The sequence below is a fragment of the Peromyscus maniculatus genome, chromosome 11 (genome assembly GCF_049852395.1).
Source record: "Peromyscus maniculatus bairdii isolate BWxNUB_F1_BW_parent chromosome 11, HU_Pman_BW_mat_3.1, whole genome shotgun sequence".
Taxonomy (NCBI): Eukaryota; Metazoa; Chordata; class Mammalia; order Rodentia; family Cricetidae; genus Peromyscus; species Peromyscus maniculatus.
In genome coordinates this window covers 86,569,277-86,590,137 of record NC_134862.1, presented here as the reverse complement: position 1 = coordinate 86,590,137, position 20,861 = coordinate 86,569,277, and the positions used below count along the sequence as shown (strand labels likewise).

The window sequence follows — 20,861 nt, the reverse complement described above, 5'->3', positions numbered from 1 at the left end:
TTGGGCACGCGCGCAGCGCGGGAGAGAGTGAGTGCGCGTGCGCCTCCACTGGGCGAACTCATAAATAAACCCAATTGGCAGTACAAAAACTCCACCTTGTAGAATCCGAGTTGGCCCGATAAAAGAGAAACTATAGATGATCCCCCCCCCCCATATATAGTCTCCTGTAGCACAGACTGGCCTCAAACTCTGTGTAACTGAAGATGACCTTGAACTCAGGAACCTTGAAGCAGACACCGTGAAGGAATGCTGCTTACTGGTTTACCGCCCGGCCTCATTTTTCTTATTTTCAAGGGGGAAAAATGGACAGGAATGAATGCCACGTGTGTCCCTGCAGTTAAAAACCAAACACGTAGCCGGGCGGTGGTGGAGCACGCCTTTAATCCCAGCACTCGGGAGGCAGAGGCAGGCGGATCTCTGTGAGTTCCAGGCCAGCCTGGGCTACCAAGTGAGTTCCAGGAAAGGCACAAAGCTACACAGAGAAACCCTGTCTCGAAAAAACAACAACAACAAAAAAAACAAACCAAAACAAACAAACAAACAAAAAACCAAACACGTATGACAGTATTCTTGCTTTCAAAGAGTTTGTAATCTTGTGATACAATTGAGACACACTCAATTATCACACAGCATTATAACTTGTTGCCTTGTTGAAGGCAGCAATTGTATATTTATTCTTTTCCATGTCACTATAAGCAGGAAACACAACTCAGTGTTGCTAGCAGATACACCTCTGTCGTTGAAGCAGTCACTGAAAAGAATTTGGGGAGGAGGATAGCAGTTAGTGAGTTTATTGATTAAATGGAAAGACACAGTCCTTTTGGAGGGGAGTCAAGTGTGGCAGTTAAGAGAGGAGTACATCTAACAGCCACATGTGAATTGGAGGTCTTGGAGCCTCTTAATCCACAGCTCAAGTTTAGAATTAGGAAAGGGTGGGCTGGTATGCTTTTCTTATCCATCAAATTCCGTCTCTGAAGAGACTGTTTTGAAAGGTGTTCACCAAAGATGGGAGGAGAAAGACCACTTACCCAAATCATCACAGCCAGATTAATGAAAGCAAGCTTTTTTTTTTTTTTTTTATTTGTGCATACAGGCTGCCTCCCCCTAAGGCAGGGTTTGAGAGATTAGCACTGGGCATGAGGAAGACAAGGTTTTCATAGCTCACGGGTAGGGAGCTTCCAAATGGGGGATTTGGTGACAAACCAGTCATGTTGTTTTTCTGTGTAACTGTGGCTGCCTTTTAAAGCCATGGCTGTCCTAAGCAGCAACTGCAGCTCGGCCTCTCCCAGCAGCGATCCGGCAGCAAGGGTCGCAGCCTGAAGGGATTCTAGTCCCTCAGGCACCGACTCTTGCACAGCTACAAGGGAATTTATCTAGATTGCTGTCCACCTAAAAAACTCAAGATTCAGAGGCTGAGGTGGAATTCTGCTCGCTCAGAGAAGCTGAATAGCAAGTAGCTAAAAACAAACAAACAAACAAACATTGATCAAAGGGATCCTGACTCTTCGGACATAATAGGTTGGACTTAAGGCACAGTTCGTTAGCCATTTAACCATCTCATTTGTAGGGCTCAGAAATGGAAGTGCTAGTAGCTTTGGTTAAAGTTGACATTCCTGGGTGTCAGCTGAAAGATGAGTGAGAAAGGAGACAGACGAGGCCATGAGGGACTTCAGACAGTGTAACACTTTAGTTGGGAGGAAAACCTGCAGGGGTCCTGTAGGGGTCAGAGCCTGCTCTCTGCTTACTAGCTGGGATTGTTCCAGGGAAGGAGGTGAAGGGGAGGGGGTAGGAGGGGAGGGGGAAAAGGGTGCCTTTCTTGGCCCTCAAATTTGCCTTTGCTAGGACTACCAAGTGAGTAGTCAGAATGTTAGGTGATTAAGAAATATCATGAAAAAAAAAGTCAGGCAGCGGTGGTGCACGCCTTTAATCCTAGCACTCGGGAAGCAGAGCCAGGCGGATCTCTGTGAGTTCGAGGCCAGCCTGGTCTACAGAATGAGATCCAGGACAGGTTCCAAAGCTACACAGAGAAATCCTGTCTCAAAAAGAAAAAAAAAAAACCCAAACAAACAAAAAAGAGAAATATCGTGTATGGCCAGTCATTAATGGGGAGTGTGGCAGGAATCTAGGAAAACAAAGACCTTAGTTCTATAATGCTAAATACTGTGGTTTCAAACAAATTGACACCATGTAACCCAAATGGAGGAACTTTTCAAATGGCATGGCCATGGCTAAAATAGGCAGAACCAGGAGAAGTGGAGAATCATTTTTCATGTCTCCACTGGTGATCTTGTCTCAGTGTGTCACCGTTCCCAGCAGTCTTAGTATGTAATAGGTTCTCAAGGTTAAATGATCACACAGTACACAGACAGATACAGTGAGAACCACAGAGGCTGGCCTGGTCAGTACGTGAGTAAGAGAAAGAGCAAATGCTGAAGTGCCTTCACGGGCGCTCCAAGACCATGACCGTATACCCACATTGGGGGACAGTGCACAGAACATGATTCTATTCCATTTTTATGTGTTTGTAATGCTGGGCATCAAATCCTGGGTCTTGCATATGCTAGTAAGCAATCACCACTCTACACCAGTGAGCTACATCCCCGGTCCTTTATTATTAGTGTTTTCCCAAAGCAATTTTTATCAAAACTTTATGTCACAGTTAATTTGGGTTGTAATGAAAACATTAGATCAGGGACGGAGAGATGGCTCAGCAGTTAAGAGCACTTGCTGCTCTTCCAGAGGACCCGGATTCTCTTTTTGGCCCTATTATCACCACCCTTACTCCAGCTCCAAGGGACCTGATGCCCTCTTCTGGCCTTCATGAGCATGTGCACACACACACACACACACACTTAAAAACCCATATTAGATAGTAGGCATACTCTGTCATCAGCCACAACTGAAACACCGAGAGCAGCACACACAGGAGCACAGAGGCGTACTGAATCGGCAAACACACTGCCCATTTCAATCCCCATTAGGGCAAGTTAAGCCCCATATAGAAGTCTGAAGGCCCGTGGGGAATCACTCAGTGGTGGAGTATTCGCCTCAAATTACCCGGTTCTGGATTTGATCTCCAACACTCCAAGAGGGAAAAGGCAGGCGCGGGGGTCGGGGGAGCCAGAGGGAGAGAAATTCTTTTGTAGAAAGGATGTCTTTCATTTTATAAAATATGGTTGTGAGGATCCAAAAAACCCAGGTACGTTACGGAAATGACGTGGGTAACTGACTCAGCTCTGCGCCGCCTCAGGTACTGTAAAATGAGAAGGGTTAGGACTTGAGCTCTCGATTTCCTAACGTCCTCTACTTGGACTGCTTTTGAGTTGCACTTTCGGTCCCTTTTTTTTTCTTAAAGTTCTAAACGTATTCGGCTCCGTTCCAGCGTCCATGCATATTCTTAAATCCCCGTTTGTGTTTCCTTCCTTAGCAAAACCAAGTCTTTAAACACAGAAAACAAGAATTGGCTTTCACAGCCCGAACCCGGTAGACCGGGACACCATGGCGCCGCGCCTTAGCCGCCTCCCAGCACGGCATGCTGGGAGTTGTAGTCCCACACCCGTCACGCCCCTCACGCCCCTCACGCCCCTCCGCGCCTCTGGAGTTTGAAAGCCCCAGGAGGGGCCGGTGGGCGGGGCGCGCGGGGGCGGGGACTCTGTCTTGGCCCCGCCCACTGCTCGCCGCTCTCGCGCGGTTCTCGGCCGAGCCGCGCGCCAGGCCGGAGAAGGGGTGTGGCCTGGGCCCCCGGGGTGGCGGCAGTGGAGGCCGCGGCGCCTGCGGGCGGTGCTGCGGCTCCGGCCTGCGCCAAGTGGTCCCGCCCCGAGCGGGCGGCGGGGCGCGGGGCGGGGCCTGGCGGGAGGGTGGCGGCCCGCGGGGCGGGGGCGGGGCCGGCCTCTGGCTCCTTCTTCCTCCGCATGTGGCTGGCGGCCGCACAGCAGTTGGGTTCACGCTCCGTTCGCCCGCCGCCGCCGCCGCCGCGTCTCCTCTCGGCTCTCCTGGCCTGACCGGAGCCATGTCGACCTCAGAGAGCAACCCGGCGGCCGCCTCCCTGCCCAACGGCGACTGCGGCCGCCCCAGGGCGCCGCCCGGAGGGAACCGGGTGACGGTGGTGCTGGGCGCGCAGTGGGGCGACGAGGGCAAAGGGAAGGTGGTGGATCTGCTGGCGCAGGATGCCGACATCGTGTGCCGCTGCCAGGTGAGGGACGCGGGGCCCCGGCCGCCCGGGGACGCCCGGCGCGGGGAGGTGTCACCTTGAGGTGCGCCCCTTGGGCTGGGAGCTGCGGGGGGGAACCCCTTTGCCCTGGAGTCTCGGGGGGAAGGGGGGACGACGCTCCGGGTGGCTCTGGAGGAACCGGGAGGATGTGCGACGCTCGAGCTGCATTTTGGGGTCTGGGAACGGGACTGGCGGTTCGCTGCGGGGCGGAGTTGAGGGAGCTGCCGCCCGAGGCCTGCTCCCGACTCCGGCAGTGACCGGGTGAGGACCCGGCGAGGCCCACCCAGCGGGGCGGCCAAGGGAGGGTCCTTTTCCCGAAATTCCCAGGCACCGAGGCTCACCACTGCCCCACCTGCAGGCCCCAGGCACGCAGAACCTCTCCTCCTTTCGGTCCACTTTGTTGACATCCGAGTCCGCTACGGCGCTTTGGGACTGTTCAGGGACCTCCTTTTTTTTTTTTTTTTTCTTTCTTTGTATCCCATAAATTAATATTTAGGGGAGATCTGTGTTTACTCATTGGACTCTAAAGAAGGAGTCCCCACTCTGTTGAAAAGTGAGAGACAAGTAGACACAGAGATTTCAAATTGGATATTAAGAAGTATTTACAGTGTTTCGGTAGCATAAAAAGTTGACTTTCGGGAAATCGAGTGCTTCCTACCCGGAGACACGTGGTTTTCAGTGTTAGCTTTTTTTTCCTAGTTGTCGTTTGCTTTGAAGCAGCCTAGAGGCGAGGCCTTTGTAAAGGCTCTCAGAAAACTATCTCCCAGTTTCAGAATTCAAACATGAGCAATACCCATGTTCAAAACAAGATGTAGTGTTTGCAGTTAACGACGGCATGTTTAGGTTGTAAGAATATTTTTTTCCATGAAGGTACATGGTTTTGCGTGTTGATGCACAGGTGGTCTAGGTTAGTCGAGGGACCTGATGGGAGCTTTCTACCTAAAATTGAATCCCATGCAGAAACAACTCGGTAAAAAAGCTAGACGCTTTTTTGTTTTTCGAGACAGGGTTTCTCGGTGTAGTTTTGGTGCCTGTCCTGGATCTTACTCTAGACCAGGCTGGCCTCGAACTCACAGTGATCTGCCTGGCTCTGCTTCCCAGTGCTGGCATTAAAGGCGGGAGTGCTGGATTAAAGGTGTGTGCCACCACCGCCCTGCTAAAACTGGATGCTTTAACTTTTGTTATCTTCCTTTTTATTGGCGCAGTAACCTACCCCACCTGTTTCTTAGGTGTGCTAGCCATTGTAGACCAGGCTGGCCTTGAACTCACAGAGATCCTCCTGGCTCTGCCTCCTGAGTGCCACTGCCCGGCCTTACTATATACATTTAATAAATAATGTACTTTTTTGGGGGAAAAAATAGGTGCAAAGCTAATGATATTACATCATTGGAGCACTTAAGGCCTGTCTTCCAGTTCAGGATCATAGACAGTTATTTATAAATGTGTAGGTGCTCCAGATTCATAAATAAGTGTATAGGACTTTTAGTTTTAAAATCAGATGTTGTCTGCTGGACTGAAGACTTAAAGTACCTCAACCCTTGCTGGATAGAAGGTGGGTTTTGAGACCTGCTTGGCTTTTTACTTGGAAATAGTTTACAGGTCCAGCTGTTTTGTAGATTCTAAGGTTGTAGCCATTGTAGCATTTATCCTAAAAGTTCTCAGCATATTATACCTTTAAAAAGTTATAGAATTAGTTTGTAGACTGGGGTATTACTATGTTACCAAGAAAGTGTTCTGAAGGGAGGTCATGTATTAGGCTGATCTGATGCCTTTGGAATGTTCAGAGAAATGATTGGGGAGAAGCCCTCCTTGGCTTCCAAGTGTTAGCTGAGGCTAGTAGACTCTCCACACCTAGAAACTTCCTTACTGCTTATATAATCCTTACATTTTTTTTTTCTTGTATGTTTTAAGAGTCCATCATTTTAGGATTCTTACTATTCTCATGAGCTGCAAGTAGGTAAAAATAGACTTAAGCATTTGTGTTTTTTTTTTTTTTCAAGACAGGGCTTCTCTGTGTAGCCCTGGATGTCCTGGAACTAGCTTTGTAGACCAGGGTGGCTTCAAACTCAGAGATCCACCTGCCTCTGCCTCCCAAGTGCCACCACGACCTTCCAGCATTTCTCTTTGATTCATTTTTGTAACTTCTTTGACAGCACTAGTAACCCAGTATCTACTTAATGAAGTTCTAGGTTATAACACTGAAGACTGGAGAGAGCCAAGGATAGGAAAGGAATTTTGAGCTTGGATCAGTTTTGAGTTTATTTGATAAGTGGAGTTTTAGCCATAAAGAAAAAAAAATGTCATTTATATAGGCAAATGGGTGGGGTTGGAGAACATTATGTTAAGTAAGTCAGATTTAGATTTAGAAAAGCAGATATGCCTTCTTTTCTCATCCAAAGAGAAAACTAAAAAAGACATGAAAGTAGGAAGAACTATTTGGGAAAAGCAAGGGGATTGGATTAAAGAAGCTGAATATGATCAAAGTACATGATATACCTGTATGAAAGTGTCCTAATGAAATCTACCATTTTGTCCAGTCCCTATATGTTAATTAAGTATACATTCAAACAAGTTTACAGTAATAGATCCCTTGCTATAGTTACACACCATCATTTCTCCAGTGTGTTATATAGATGTATATATAAAATGTATCCATATATAACTAAATCAATATATATCTATAAAATATATCTATACTTCACATAGAATCACAGAATAATTCCTTCACATATAAAATGTCACTTGAAAATGTAGTTTAAAAGGTGAGGAGGCGGTGACTGTTTCCTAACTAGTATACATTTTTTTATTTTTTTGGTTTTTCAAGACAAGGTTTCTGTGTAGCTTTGGTGCCTGTCCTGGATCTCACTCTGTAGATCAGGCTAGCCTCGAACTCACAGTGCTGGGGTTAAAGGTGTGTGCCACTGCCTGACCTTACTATACATTTTAATAAATAATGTACCTTTTAGGGGAAAAAATAGGTGCAAAGCTAATGACATGACATCATTGGAGCACTTAAGGCCTATCTCCCAGTTCAGGATCATAGATAGTTATTTATAAAGGTGTAGGTGCTCCAGTTCATAAATACATTACTGCTCTGCTGCCTTTAGTTTTAGATCAATGTTTTGTTTTGTTTTTTTAAACTGAAAGGAGAAGAGTAAGTAGAGGACCAGCTGTAGACTGATGACTCATCCAGGAAACACCTATTTTGTATCTACAGGACAACACTTAGCTCTGCAGTGGAAATGCCAGAATGTCTGAGCCTGTGCCCACAAGAAACTCCTAGTCTAGGAAACCACTGCTGTGTAAACGGATTTGTTGCCAGGGCAGGGCTGAGGAAGGTGGTAGTGTGTGGAAACAGGACAGCACAGAAGTAGCTTGTTAGTAAGCAATAAGATAGTGTGTTTGCTTCCTTTGTTTTGTTGAGTAGAACCTGCAGAGATGAGTTTGTACCAGCCTTATTTAATGGTCTTAGAGAAAGCAAGGGTGGTCTTGATTACCCTGGCAGCCATGGTTTGTCTGTGATCAGTGAGTGCTGTTTCCTGCTTTCATTATGAGTTGGTTCATAATGGAAATCTAAGATATGAAACAAAACCCAAGACTGTCATTTCACATTTATGTGTCTGAAACTGAAAGTAACAACAACGGTGAAAGCCAAGTGGATGCTTTGAACTTTCCAAAGGTTACCCAAGCACTTGGGTGGCCATCTTTGCTAAAAAGTAATGCAGATAGATGCCTTTATGTATTTTCTATCTGGTTGTGTTGAGTAGTTTAATCAGTGTGCTAGTAGTAACTTTATAGTCAACTTTGGAATCACAAGTTAATTGAAATTAGTGCTTAAAAGGGTGCTTATGGGTTGACAGGTGCATTGGATTTTGTGAAACAGTTCATCTGGAAAAGTGAAGATTCGCTACCCAGAAAGTGTCATAGATAGTAAGCATTGACTCAAACTGCCAGTTCTTAGGTGTGAACACTAGACAAGAAACCTTTTTGGTTTCTGGAACAGTTCAAGGGCATGGGGTCTGAGGCATTGTGACTTGTTGCTCTAATCTACAGTGGGAACCCCTGTTGTATGGCGGGAAGGAGTCACATCATACAACAGGGCCCATGTGGGAGGTTTATTGAGGGGAGGAGAGAGAAGGGGGCAGAGACCTGGTTCCTGGGGTTCTGAGAGCAAAGAGAAAGAGGAGGTGGCAAGGCCCGCCTTTCTAAGGAAATGTAGCGAATGCGCACAGGGAGTTCTCTTAGTGACTGGCTGAGGATATATCCTGTCAGGACCCTAAGGGCAGGCCGGTACAGATGCCTAAATGCTAATGACCCCACTCCTTCATTCTTTTTGGGCCCTGTTGGTTATAATAGTGTCCATGTCTTCAAACAATAGAGACAAAGAGAAGCAGACTATTTCAGAGTCAGTCCTAAAGGGTCTGAGAAGTGCCTCTGGGACTTGGACTTGTGCATGAAATTGTTAGTCCTCCACGCTTGGGCTTTTGCTGTTGTAAAAGAAGATACCATCTTTGTCTTGTGTTCTTAGCACCCTCACGAGGTTGCCTTCATCTCTACTATCTATCACTGCAGGAACTCACTCAAAGTTTAAAAAAGGGGAGTAATTTGAGAGAATAGAAAGGTCCAGTAGCAAAGTAAACCAAGAATGCAGTCATTTTTGCAGACTTGATTTCCTTTCCTTTCAGTGCCGCCTTTTAAACTTCCCAGGACCTTTAGAACTTCAAAATTAGAAACTTAGACACATCGACAATATTTGGTCTGAACTTACAGTGTAAAATTGGACTTGGTGGCCTCTGGTTTTGAAGAGCACAGAAAGAGAAAATATCCAAAGCACCTGTCTTCTGATTTAAGATCCAGTTAGGAAGAAAGGGTATTCGTGAAAAGTCTGACAAATTACAAGATGACTAAGTATTGTTATTGCATCCCTGTATTCTGCAGTTCCATTCTTTAAAGTATTGTCCTAGACAACATAGAAATGTGTTATGTATATTTTTATTTCTAGAGCAAGGGTGTGAACTCCAAAGGCAAAGGATATACTTACTATGTTGTAATGGGCTTGTTTCCTGAATCATGTGCATTCTTTGTTACAGACATGGAAAGAAACTAATAATCAAACTGAGGATTTGTCTAGTGGATGAGGCGGTGGCCAGGGCTGCTTCTGGGATCTATCTCAGCAGCACTTCATGGGTTCTAGCACTTTAAATCCTGGTTTTCTGAAGATGATTGGCTCAGGTTAGATTACTGTATTTATCTGGATCAGTACTGTGGCCAGGGGCATGTTGACTTCAATTGTGAAGTAAGGGGAAAAAGGGGAGTTGAACATACTCTTAAAGCTGACCTGGAGTTGATTTTGTATGCGAATACAAGACAGGAGAAAACATCCGGAAAATTCAACAGTCTGTAATGTACTGTAAGACCTCTTTTCGAGAACAAATACTTTTTGGAGCCAAATTATTATTTCAATTCTAGAAAAAAAAAAAGTGAAAATTAGCTATGTATTTCTGTAAAAGCCAAAAAACTTGGCTTTGGCCGGGCGGCGGCGGCGGCGGCGCACCCCTTTAATCCCAGCACTAGGGAGGCAGAGGCAGGTGGATTTCTGTGAGTTCGAGGCTAGCCTGGACTACAAGAGTGAGTTCCAGGAAAGGCGCAAAGCTACACAGAGAAACCCTGTCTCGAAAAAACAAAACAAACAAACAAAAAAAAAAACTTGGCTTTTTTGCTTTGAAAACATGGTGTTTTTGTTTTTATATATAGGATCTATCTATCTAATATATACACAATAAATAACGTTTAGTTATTGCATAGCTCTGTGATGTGACATCCAAGTTATTAAGAAACTTAATTAAAAACATATTTATTCTCGCTTGTTTTTTGAGTCAGAGTCTCACTCTGTGGCTCAGGCTGGCCTGGAATTTAATGATCTTGTCTCAGCCTCCTGAATGCTGAGATTGCAAGGCTTTTGTCAGAATGCTTGGCTAAGATATTTTATTCTGTTTAGATTTATTTTATGAATATGTGTGTTTTGTCTATATGTGTAGCTGTGTGCCACTTGTGTTTCTGTTTAGTGCTTGTGGAGGTCAGAAGAGGTCATTGGATCACTTAGAACTGGAGTTAGGTATGGCTGTGAGCTGCAATGTGGGTACTGAGAATTGAACCCAGGTCCTCTGCAAGAACAAGTACTCTTGAGTGCTGAGCCATCTCTCCAGCTGCCTTAGTTACTTTTTTATTGCTATAATAAAGCATCATGACTAAGGCAACTTGTAAGAGAAAGCATTTCATTTGGTTTATGGTTTCAGAAACCATTACTTTTCAACTTAGCCTCAGGCAAATTCTTATGACAAGGGAAAAAGCAGCCACATTCTTTGCCAAAGTTTTTCAAGAATGCTCACTAGCCCTGTTGCTATTATTGTTTGCCCCTGGCACCTCTTGATTTCGGCCTCCACATACAGTCTGTATGGCTCTCAATAGGATCCTACTAGGATGACTCATTAAGCTCTGCTTACAGTGTTCAACTATTTTCCTAGTCCAAAGTCTTCCACATTCTTCCAAAAAGCACATGGTCTGTCACAGCAATAGTCCAGTACCAATTTCTGTCTTTGTTACTTTTCTATTGCCATGACCACACCATACCAAAGCAATTTAAAAAAGAAAATGTTTAATTTGTCTTAGGGTTTCAAAGGGTTAAAGGACCAGCTGAGAGCTCACATTGAACATGAACCATGAAGCAGAGAATAAGAGGAATCACGCTCTATTTTTGACCTCAAAGTTTGCCCCAGTGACATCTCCAACAAGGCCACACTTTTCCAATCCTTCCCAAACAGTTCCACTAACTGGGCATCAAGTATTCAAATAGATGAGCCTATGGGGGCCTTTCTCATTCAAACCACCACACTAGAATAGCAGTCAAAGAAAATTGGTAACATATACCTATTAGGGGATGTATACCATGTCAGAATATGTTTGGTGATGAGAAGTCTTTGAATTTTCTTTTTCTCTTTTCTTTTCTTTCTTTCTTTCTTTTTCTTTTTCTCTTTCTTTCTTTCTTTTCTTTCTTTTTTTTTTTTAAAGATTTGCTTATTTATTATGTATACAGTGTTCTGCTTGCATGTATGCCTGCAGATCAAAAGAGGGCACCAGATCTCATTACAGATGATTGTGAGCCACAATGTGGTTGCTGGGAATTGAACCCAGGACCTCTGAAAGAGCAGTCAGTCCTCTTAACCTCTGAGCCATCTGTCCAGCCCCCGAATTTTCTTTCATGTATTTATTGCTCATTTCAGTATAGTTAACTTGGATTTATTCTTGATATTTACTATAAACACGTACATCATTCAATTTAGGATTTCCAGAAAAACTTTGCACATAATATATAGTAAAGTACTTTTGGGCTCATACTAGTTGTTTCTTCATTTTTTGGGTGACAGGATAGGGTGTCTACAGGTTGGTATGGCCGTAAACAAGTTGATATATTTCACATTAAATCTAGGTTAAAAGCAAGGCCATTGGAGGATCATCTGGGCATGTAGCACATAGAGTTGTGTGGGAAGCGGCTCCGTCTCCTCTTCTAGTTTGCAGATGGGAGCGGGAGGTCATGGGCAGTGTTGCTCCTATTTAGAACCTCTCCCCTAAAGTATGTGGCCTTTCCATTTGATCAGTGTCTGTTTGAGGACAGTTACCTGAGCTTTCAAGGTGGTGAATTTTGCATTTTACATTCAATCCATAAATACTTTAGGTTAGCATCCAAATAGGTACTTCAAATCTGAATCTTCATCTGATGTATTTTATGAAATAGGACCATATACTAGAACTTTCTTCACAGATTACCTCATTAAGAACTTTTGTATGTGTAATACCTCAGAAGTTCACCTTACTGTGTTTTAAGATTAATTTTTTATATCTCAGTTTCCTCTGAATGGCACTTAACAAGGAAATCCAAGATTGTTCTGGATATTTTCACCATATTCCTACATTCAGCTAAACTTAAATATTTAAACTGAACTGGTTATTTACTTACTTACTTACTTATTTATTTTCTTATTTTTTTGTTTTGTTTTTCGAGACAGGGTTTCTCTGTGTAGCTCTGCCTGCCTCTGCCTCCCAAGTGCTGGGATTAACACCCTCCCCCCCACCCTCCGCTTTTTGGTTTTTCGAGACAGGGTTTCTCTGTGTAGCTTTGAAGCCTGTCCTGGAACTCACAGAGATCCACCTGCTTCTGCCTCCCAAGTGCTGGGATTAAAGGCATGTGCTACCACCTCCCGGCTGAAACTGGTTATTTAAAAACGGTGGTTAGTGTTTCAGTTAGCAAGCTTTGCAGCAAGTGCAATTTCTAGTCTTTTATAATTGAACTTTCCAGCCCAAACTACATATTAACTTGGATAAACTTAGGAAATAAACTAATCTATCTCCCTAAATTGTTATTCATTACCATATACCTTTTAAAATGAATATGCCGGTTTTCATCCTTGACTGGTTGATGTTGTCATTACTACCTGACATGGTAAAACATTAGCTATGAGAGTAGGCTTTTGTTATACAACACGAACATTGTTTTGTTTTTGGTTTTTTGAGACAGGGTTTCTCTGAAACAGTCCTGCTCTCCTGGAACTCACTCTGTAGCCCAGGCTGGCCTCGAACTCACAGAGATCCGCCTGGTTCTGCCTCCCGAGTGCTGGGATTAAAGGCATGTACCACCACGGCCCGGCTTTTCTTTTTTTCTCATTCTTCTGTAATGATTATAATAAGGCAGTTCTTTAAACAAATCTTGGACTGAGGGGGGCACTTTTAAGACAAGGCTGGTCTCAAACTCGCTACTGTAGTTGAGGATGACTTAAATTCTGGTTTCTTCCTGCCTTGGGCTAGGCTTACAGGAGTGCACCACAACACACCATGGGTTTTTTTTTTTTTTTTTTTTTTTTTCACATTTGTAAACATTTATTCTCCTGAACCGGAAAAGACTCGTACCCACACATTGTAGTTTTGCAAAATTACACAGAAATTGAAAATAAGGCTCTTTGTTCATAAGTGCAATGAATCTTTGATGTCTGGTAATCTGTAGACGGTGGAAACAAATTTCAACCATTTAAGAAGTTTTCAGGACACAGCAAATGCATTTCCTTAGGCAACAAAACCTCCAAAGAGGAGAATGCACATGAGAGGCATTTAGTTATTGGAAGGACACTTTCAAAAGTGGAAGGATTCTCCTGCATAGGATGATTCCTATCTCCTTTTAACCTAAGGGGTTTGATTAAGAGGTATTGAGAACATAATTTACTTCACACTTAACGGCTGCATGTTTAAAAATGAGTATCCTGCACCCACAATATTTGTGACCCAGAAGTGTTTCAGATTTCAGGCTTTTAATTTGTGCATGAGATGGAAGCTTCATGGTGTGGAATTTTCCACTAATGGTATCATGTCAGCAAGTGGAGTTTCAGGCTTGGGGGCTTTGGGAATTAGGAATGAATGTTGAACCTAGAATAAGCAACTGATCCTTTATCTTAAAGTTACCAATACATTGAACATTTAGTAAATATTTATTACACTTAAAATAAGAACAATTTAGAATTAAATTATCTTAGTTAAACCATCTAAACCAAGTTAGAATTTTCTTGCTAACTAAGATTTTTTTAACATAAAAAACAGGTTATAATTCAAGAGTCCAGGGTTATTTTAAACAGTAAAATTTTCTCTGTAGACAGTAGTAAAAATTATAACATTTCCTAGCTGGGCGGTGGTGGCCCACGCCTTTAATCTCAGCACTCCGGAGGCAGAACCAGGTGGATCTCTGAGTTCAAGGCCAGCCTGGGCTACCAAGTGAGTTCCAGGAAAGGCGCAAAGCTACACAGAGAAACCCTGTCTCGAAAAACCAAAAAAAAAAAAAAAAAAAAAAATTCTAACATTTCCCAATAAGCCCCTTTAAGCCAAATGATAGCTGAATTATACATATAAATATTGATTAGATTCTGGGATACATAAGAAAGCTATCTTTATCTGTTCAGAGAACTGTGTTTTACTTAAGGTGTGTGAGATTCTTATTCATCTTCCCCTTCACTGTTTGACTTACAGCAGACATTTTTCTATAGGCTAATCCATAATCTAAAAAGATTTTAGCCTCCCCTCCTATAAGTATGGCCAGCATTTTCTTTCATCAGCTTGATACAGTACAAATTCTTATCCTAATAGTGAAATGTTTCACTAAAGCTTGTCCAGTGATTATAAGCCACAGTCATCCTAGGGTCCCCCCTGCTAGGTAGCCTCCCCGGATCTGTGGGTTGCAGTCTTACTGTCCTTTGCTTTATATCTAGTATCCACTTATGAGTGAGTACATATCATGTTTGTCCTTCTGAGTCTGGGTTACCTCACTCAGGATGATATTTTCTAGGGAACTAAGATTTTTTTTTTTTAAGATTTATTTATTATGTATACAGTGTTCTGCCTGCATATATGTCTGCAGGCCAGAAGAGGGTACCAGATCTCATTACAGATGATTGTGAGCCACCATGTGGTTGCTGGAACTTGAGCTCAGGACCTCTGGAAGAGCAGCCAGTGCTCTTAACCTCCGAACCATCTCTCCAGCCCCAGGAACTAAGATATTCATATTTTAAGAGATTTTTCTTGACATTTTGAGGCATGTTTTCTGAAGCACAAAAATTTTTTTGAAAGGCTGATTGGCCTGTGGGCTAAAAAGATGAAAATCCAGATAAAAGTGTTATTTCAAAAAGACTAACTTAAGGTAAATAATGTGCTTTTGTAATGTAATGTATGTTTTAGGATTCCACCACAATGGTGATAAATTGTTTTGAGTGTAATAATATATACCAGGAAGTTTATGGCAGTATTATTTATAATGACAGAAAACTGAAAACAACTCATCCCTTTCATTGTGGGACCAGTTTAATTATTGTATGTACAACTAAAAAAGAATATAAAAGAATGAAATGGTTTTATTTGCAAGGTTATAGAATGGCCTTTAATATTGTTTAAACAAATCTAGTTATCTGTCAACAGACGATACTTTGTTTATCCATAAAGAAGAATGAAATGGCACCATTGGCATATCTGATGGTCTTATGTATATGAGAACCATGAGAATTGATGATTTGGAAAGAGGGACTGGGTGGGGAGGAGGAGGTAAGGGGGTGAATATAAAAAAGTAAGTCCAACTTACTGTGGAGGCCCTGGGTTTGAGCCCTCACATCACAAAACAGCAACAAAGCTAAATATAAATATGTATTTTTATGCACAAATCTTCAGAAGAATATTAAGAACTGGGTGCCAAGTAGTAAAAATATGAGAAAGGCTTCACATTTTGCTCTGTGTGTGTGTGTGTGTGTGTGTGTGTGTGTGTAAAGTAATTAGATTGATAAATGTGTGTGTGTGTGTAAAGTAATTAGATTGATAAATGTCCTGTATATAGGGCCAAAGACAGCCTGACAAACTAAATGAGTTGAGCGTTTGCTCCCCTTCTCTCTTAAAAAGGAATGTGACTTCCTGTCTTCCAGAAACTGAATTCACCAATTTCTTGACCCTTTCAGAGCAATCACTCAAGTGTACTATAGCAGGAGAAGAACCAAATAAGTATATATTTTTAAATAAATTAATGTATATTGCAAACATTTGTGTTTTCTTGGGTTATATATTGACAGTTCAGTAGGAATTAGTTAGATGAGCTATTTACCATACTTATTATCAGGCTCAAATTTCCTCCTTTATTCTGTTTCAGGGAGGAAATAATGCTGGCCACACGGTTGTTGTAGATTCTGTGGAATATGACTTTCATCTTTTACCTAGTGGAATAATTAACCCAAATGTTACTGCCTTCATCGGTGAGTGTTTAAACTGAACTGCTGGGGGGCAATAGTGGTATATTTTCAATATCAACACTGACTTCACTTTCACTAACCAGATGGTTCCTTGTTGTGTCATTAATTTTGGCCACGATACCTTGAGTCACTAGCTGCTGATTACCCTTTTAGATCTTTTGCCCTAGTGGTTACCAGGATGTTGGCTTTGCAAGCATATGTGCACATTATTCCAGTTTTCCAAAGACTTTCCAACTCTGACTATGAAATAAGAGATATTTAATTCTAAACCCTTACAAGTATAATTTGATGGTTTGTATTCTGCTGTTTAAAAATGCTCATGACACACTAAAATGATTTTTGTGACTGCAGCAGAGAGTGATTCTAAAAGACATTCATTGGTCCAGACCATGATCCAGCCACACTGTTAGCTTCTTTCAGAACATGATTCACTTGTTTCAAAGATATTTCAAGTTGTTTTCAATGTAATTTTAGCATTTTATATCCCTATCATTTATACATATTATAAACTGAATAATTTCTGTGGTAATTCCTTAATAAAATGCAATGTTCTGTTAACAAATGTAACTTATTCTGTTCAAAATAGATGGTTATTACAGATGTCTACATTTTAACATTTATTTTTTTTTTTTTTTTTTTTTTTTTTTGGTTTTTTCGAGACAGGGTTTCTCTGTGTAGCTTTGCGCCTTTCCTGGAACTCACTTGGTAGACCAGGCTGGCCTCGAACTCACAGAGATCCGCCTGCCTCTGCCTCCCGAGTGCTGGGATTAAAGGCGTGCGCCACCACCGCCCGGCACATTTTAACATTTATAATATGTATGTCTATATTATAATTACAGGTGTTTAAGGTGGAGGATTGTTTGTTTCTTTTAGGAAATGGAGTGGTAATTCATCTTCCTGGGTTGTTTGAAGAAGCAGAGAAAAATGTTCAAAAGGGAAAAGGTATGAATGAATGAGTCTAACTGTAATGTGTTATTTTCATTAAATGTGTTATCATTTTCCTTATCTCTGATTAATCTTATCTCCCTCCCTTCATTGTCTGACTCATCATACTGAGTGATGAAATATCTGCACCTCACTAGCTGAATCCACTTTCTTTAGTTTCTTTAGAATGTTTTCCTTAGACTGTCCCCTAAACCAACTTAGAAGACATGTTTCCACCTCACAAACAACCACGGGAGCTTACTCATTCTGGTTTATCCGTGAGCTCAGCACCTTTAGTGCTCTGCTGGAGAGGCCACCCCTTAATCTAAAGAGAATGACAGTGTAGATGTTGTCAAAGGTAACAGCAGATGTTCATTTTTCTTTGGTTTTTGGGGCAGGGTTTCATTGTTGTGGCCTTGACTGTCCTGGAACTTGCTCTGTAGACCAGGCTGGCCTCTAACTCACAGAGACCCATCCACTTGCCTCTGTCTCCCAAGTGCTGGGATTAGAGGTGTATGCCACCACCATCTGACTTTTATGTTTTTTTTTTTTTTCCTTATGTTTGAAACTTCTTTTTTGAGCTGGGCATTGAAGCTAGGTGCCTGTACTTGATAGGCAACTTTCCTAGCTCCTGAACCTGATTTGAATATCCAGATGTTAGTTTTGAAAGCAGTTTATCCTGAGAACACATAGAACTTAATGTACTAATATAAAGGAAACTACCTGTTTGAATTTGTTTTGTCTGTTCCTGATTTATTGAATGATGGGACCAGGTATGAAAGCTCTCAGCCCCTGCTCTTGGTAGCTCATACTTAGATGGGAGATGCATCTATATCATTAACATTCCATATCCTAGGTGTAGTAAGCTATAATACTTTGGAGAAATCATTATTTTATCTAGGCACATTTCTTTATAACTCTTTCAGAAAGGGTGCCATTACTAAAACCAACTACCTTCTCTTGAATGTCCCACACGCTATGGACCTGATCCCTGTCCCTGTGTCCAGGAAAGTATTTTCCTGCTATTTGCTTTTTGGGGGTTCTTAGGAGTATTTTATGTGTGACTGCTTTGAGACAGGACTATTTAGAAAAAAAAATATGGAGATAAGAGCATGAATGAGCTTGTATGTTAAGACCAGTGACAACCTTGATAAGCTCAATGTCTTCCACGCAGAGGAAAGATACAGACATGAGTACTTCAGTCAAAACACTCTTATAAAACATTCTGTTCATAAAGAAATTAAGTCTAAAAAATTGTTACACAAAATGTTTGATAAAGTCTATCTTTTCTGTCCTAGGTCTAGATGGCTGGGAAAAAAGGCTTATCATATCAGACAGAGCTCATATTGGTATGGATGCCATATTGTATTTATTTATAACTGCCTTTTAACCAAATCTATCAAGTGAAAGTATTTAGAAATGAATTATTTCTTATGTTTATGGATTGTAGTTGAGGTTAAAATATTATAAGATCTTGATTTGTTTGTTTGTTTTGACAAGGACTAGATTGAAATACACCTATTTCTGAAGACAAGGGTAACTAAGCAGTTGAGTAACGGCAGCAGTATTCTGTAACGTCTTTAGTCATTAAAGAATAAATCATATCAAAATACAAAGCATTTATTTGTACATGTTAACATTCCTATAAAAGTGCATGTGCCCTGCATCAGTTTTTTTAGGATGACTGCTATGATGAGATGAATTATTGCTCTTCATTCTAGTCTTTGTTAAGTAGAACTACATTCTGAAATTAATTTCAGCTATCCCTAGTAGTGGGGTTTTCTTATCTTTACCTATGGTTACTGAGCATACATGCAGGTAAAAAAATTAGACTAAATTCTCAAGGTAGTTTTGTTTTCTTTTCTTCAATGTCTAGACTTCTGTAGAAAACAGAAGCAATATTCAAAACAGCTTCAGAGAGATTAATCAAATGTAATTAGAAGGCATTAGGGTCTACACTGGGAAAGTCATTGTTCTGATTATACTAATAGCTTCCTAGGGCCTAGGAAAGCAGTAGCTTTGTGTCAGGGTACTAAATTAATTTTTGAAAATACAGTTCAACTGCTTTCTGTCAGCCACTTATTTGTGGTTTTCTAGTTGCCTTTTTACTTTCTCTGATAATGGAAAGTATTTAAATGCAAATGCTTTTCTAACGCAGAAGAAATTGTATGGCATATTCTGATATCTGTTGTATTATAACCGACTTGCTAAATTAGGGTTTAATGAAACAACTCTTAAGAATAATTCTGGTCCCTGAAATAATTTGGAAAGGCTACTGTCTGAATAACAGGATAGGAGCATGTGATAAACTAATCATATGATGGCAGTTTGAAGTATAACATGATATGCTGACATTCACAAAAACATATAATATACTCAATGATAGAGGCTTCTGAGTGCCCAGAAAAATTTCTATGATGACTTTTCTGAGTCATAATCTGGTCCCATTGATCAAAGGTTACCACAACTCATACTTCTCTTATAGATTAGTTCTGTCATTTGGAACTTTATTTAAAATTATAGTTTATACTGGTCTCCACTGAACATTCTGCCTATAATTGTTGTAATTTTATTGTTATTGCTATTTGAAGTAAAAGTTTTTCTTTTTAAAATTTTTTTTACCTATTGGGAATATACCAAAATTTTTTTTATCCCCTTTACCATTGAGGATTTTTTTTTTTTTTTGGTTTTTCGAGACAGGGTTTCTCTGTGTAGCTTTGCGCCTTTCCTGGGACTCACTTGGTAGTCCAGGCTGGCCTCGAACTCACAGAGATCCACCTGGCTCTGCCTCCCGAGTGCTGGGATTAAAGGCGTGCGCCACCACCGCCTGGCATACTCTGACATTCTTATAGCTGTCATTTGCTATATAATATTCCAGTATAATTTTAAGGATACTCTTTTGCCTACTTTTGTGGTACTGAGACATGTATTGATTCGCACTCTGCAAATTCATCATCTGTAATGTAACTAGTATACAAAAATTTCAAAAACTCTCAGAAGGTGTGCCAGAGAAAACTGGTGGTCATAGAAAGGTTTTAACTTACCTTGCCAAGCAGGGCTGTGGGTGGAGCTGCCCTTTGTAGCCTGTGCAGTGCCTCTAAAGCAGGAGATTAGGGAACAACACTTCTGCATAGCTTTGGAAGCTAAGGCTTCTAAGAGGGCAGTTTCAGTCCAGATTTTATCAAATTTTTCTGGTTTCTATATAACTAATATGTATCTTTTAATGCTTGTGGTGGTCCACGCCTTTAATCCCAGGACTTGGGAGGCAGAGGCAGGTGGATCTTTGAGTTTGAGGCCAGCTTGGTCTACAGGATGAATTCCAGGACAGCCAGGACCACACAGAGAAACCGTCTTGAAACAAACAAATAACCAAAACATTTCCCCTAAATCTGAGAACTCTATCATTCTGTTTAACAATTTATTTGGAAATAACAGCATAATTGGAAAAAAATCCTGGCATAATATGATAAAATCATTGAAATTGCAGCCCTAAAACCGGTGTTTTATGATCTGTTAATTATAAAAAGTTATTTTGTAAAATAAAAAAAAAAAGTAAATATACTTTAGTTAGAAGTTCAGAAACCAAAAACCTAGGCCTTCCTGCCTGTGAGCTGTTTATGTAGTGAGTCAGTAAATATTTGAGCTCTTGCTAGTACAGAATTAACTAGCAAACTGACCTTGTCCTGCTACTCGGTATTGTGTCGGGGTATGGATGTGCATATAGGTGCATGTGGGTGCACTGCACAGAAGCTTATCAAGGACTGCAAGGGATGCTGATGGGAACAGAAGAGTGTTTGCCATATAAGAATTTTTTCTTAAAAGTTGTGGAAAGCCATCACGTTCCAAGGACAAGGATGCCATTTCTTTGTGTCTTGGCAAGCAATTTTTGGATGCAATAAAGAATA

At 41.4% G+C, this 20,861-nt stretch overlaps 1 protein-coding gene across 2 annotated transcripts in view; it reads left to right on the top strand.

Annotated features, from left to right (window-relative positions):
* The first annotated feature begins 3,849 nt into the window (after positions 1–3,849).
* Adss2 (adenylosuccinate synthase 2) overlaps positions 3,850–20,861 on the top strand; it is a 31,342-nt gene continuing 14,330 nt past the window's right edge. The window contains exons 1-4 of one of the 2 annotated variants that reach the window (XM_006974212.4): positions 3,850–4,192; positions 15,933–16,035; positions 16,906–16,974; positions 18,255–18,305. In XM_006974212.4, coding sequence (XP_006974274.3) covers positions 4,010–4,192; positions 15,933–16,035; positions 16,906–16,974; positions 18,255–18,305 — 406 coding nt within the window. In that variant the 5' untranslated portion in view covers positions 3,850–4,009. The remainder of the gene's footprint in view (positions 4,193–15,932; positions 16,036–16,905; positions 16,975–18,254; positions 18,306–20,861) is intronic. The other variant, XR_013043443.1, reaches the window with a different exon arrangement.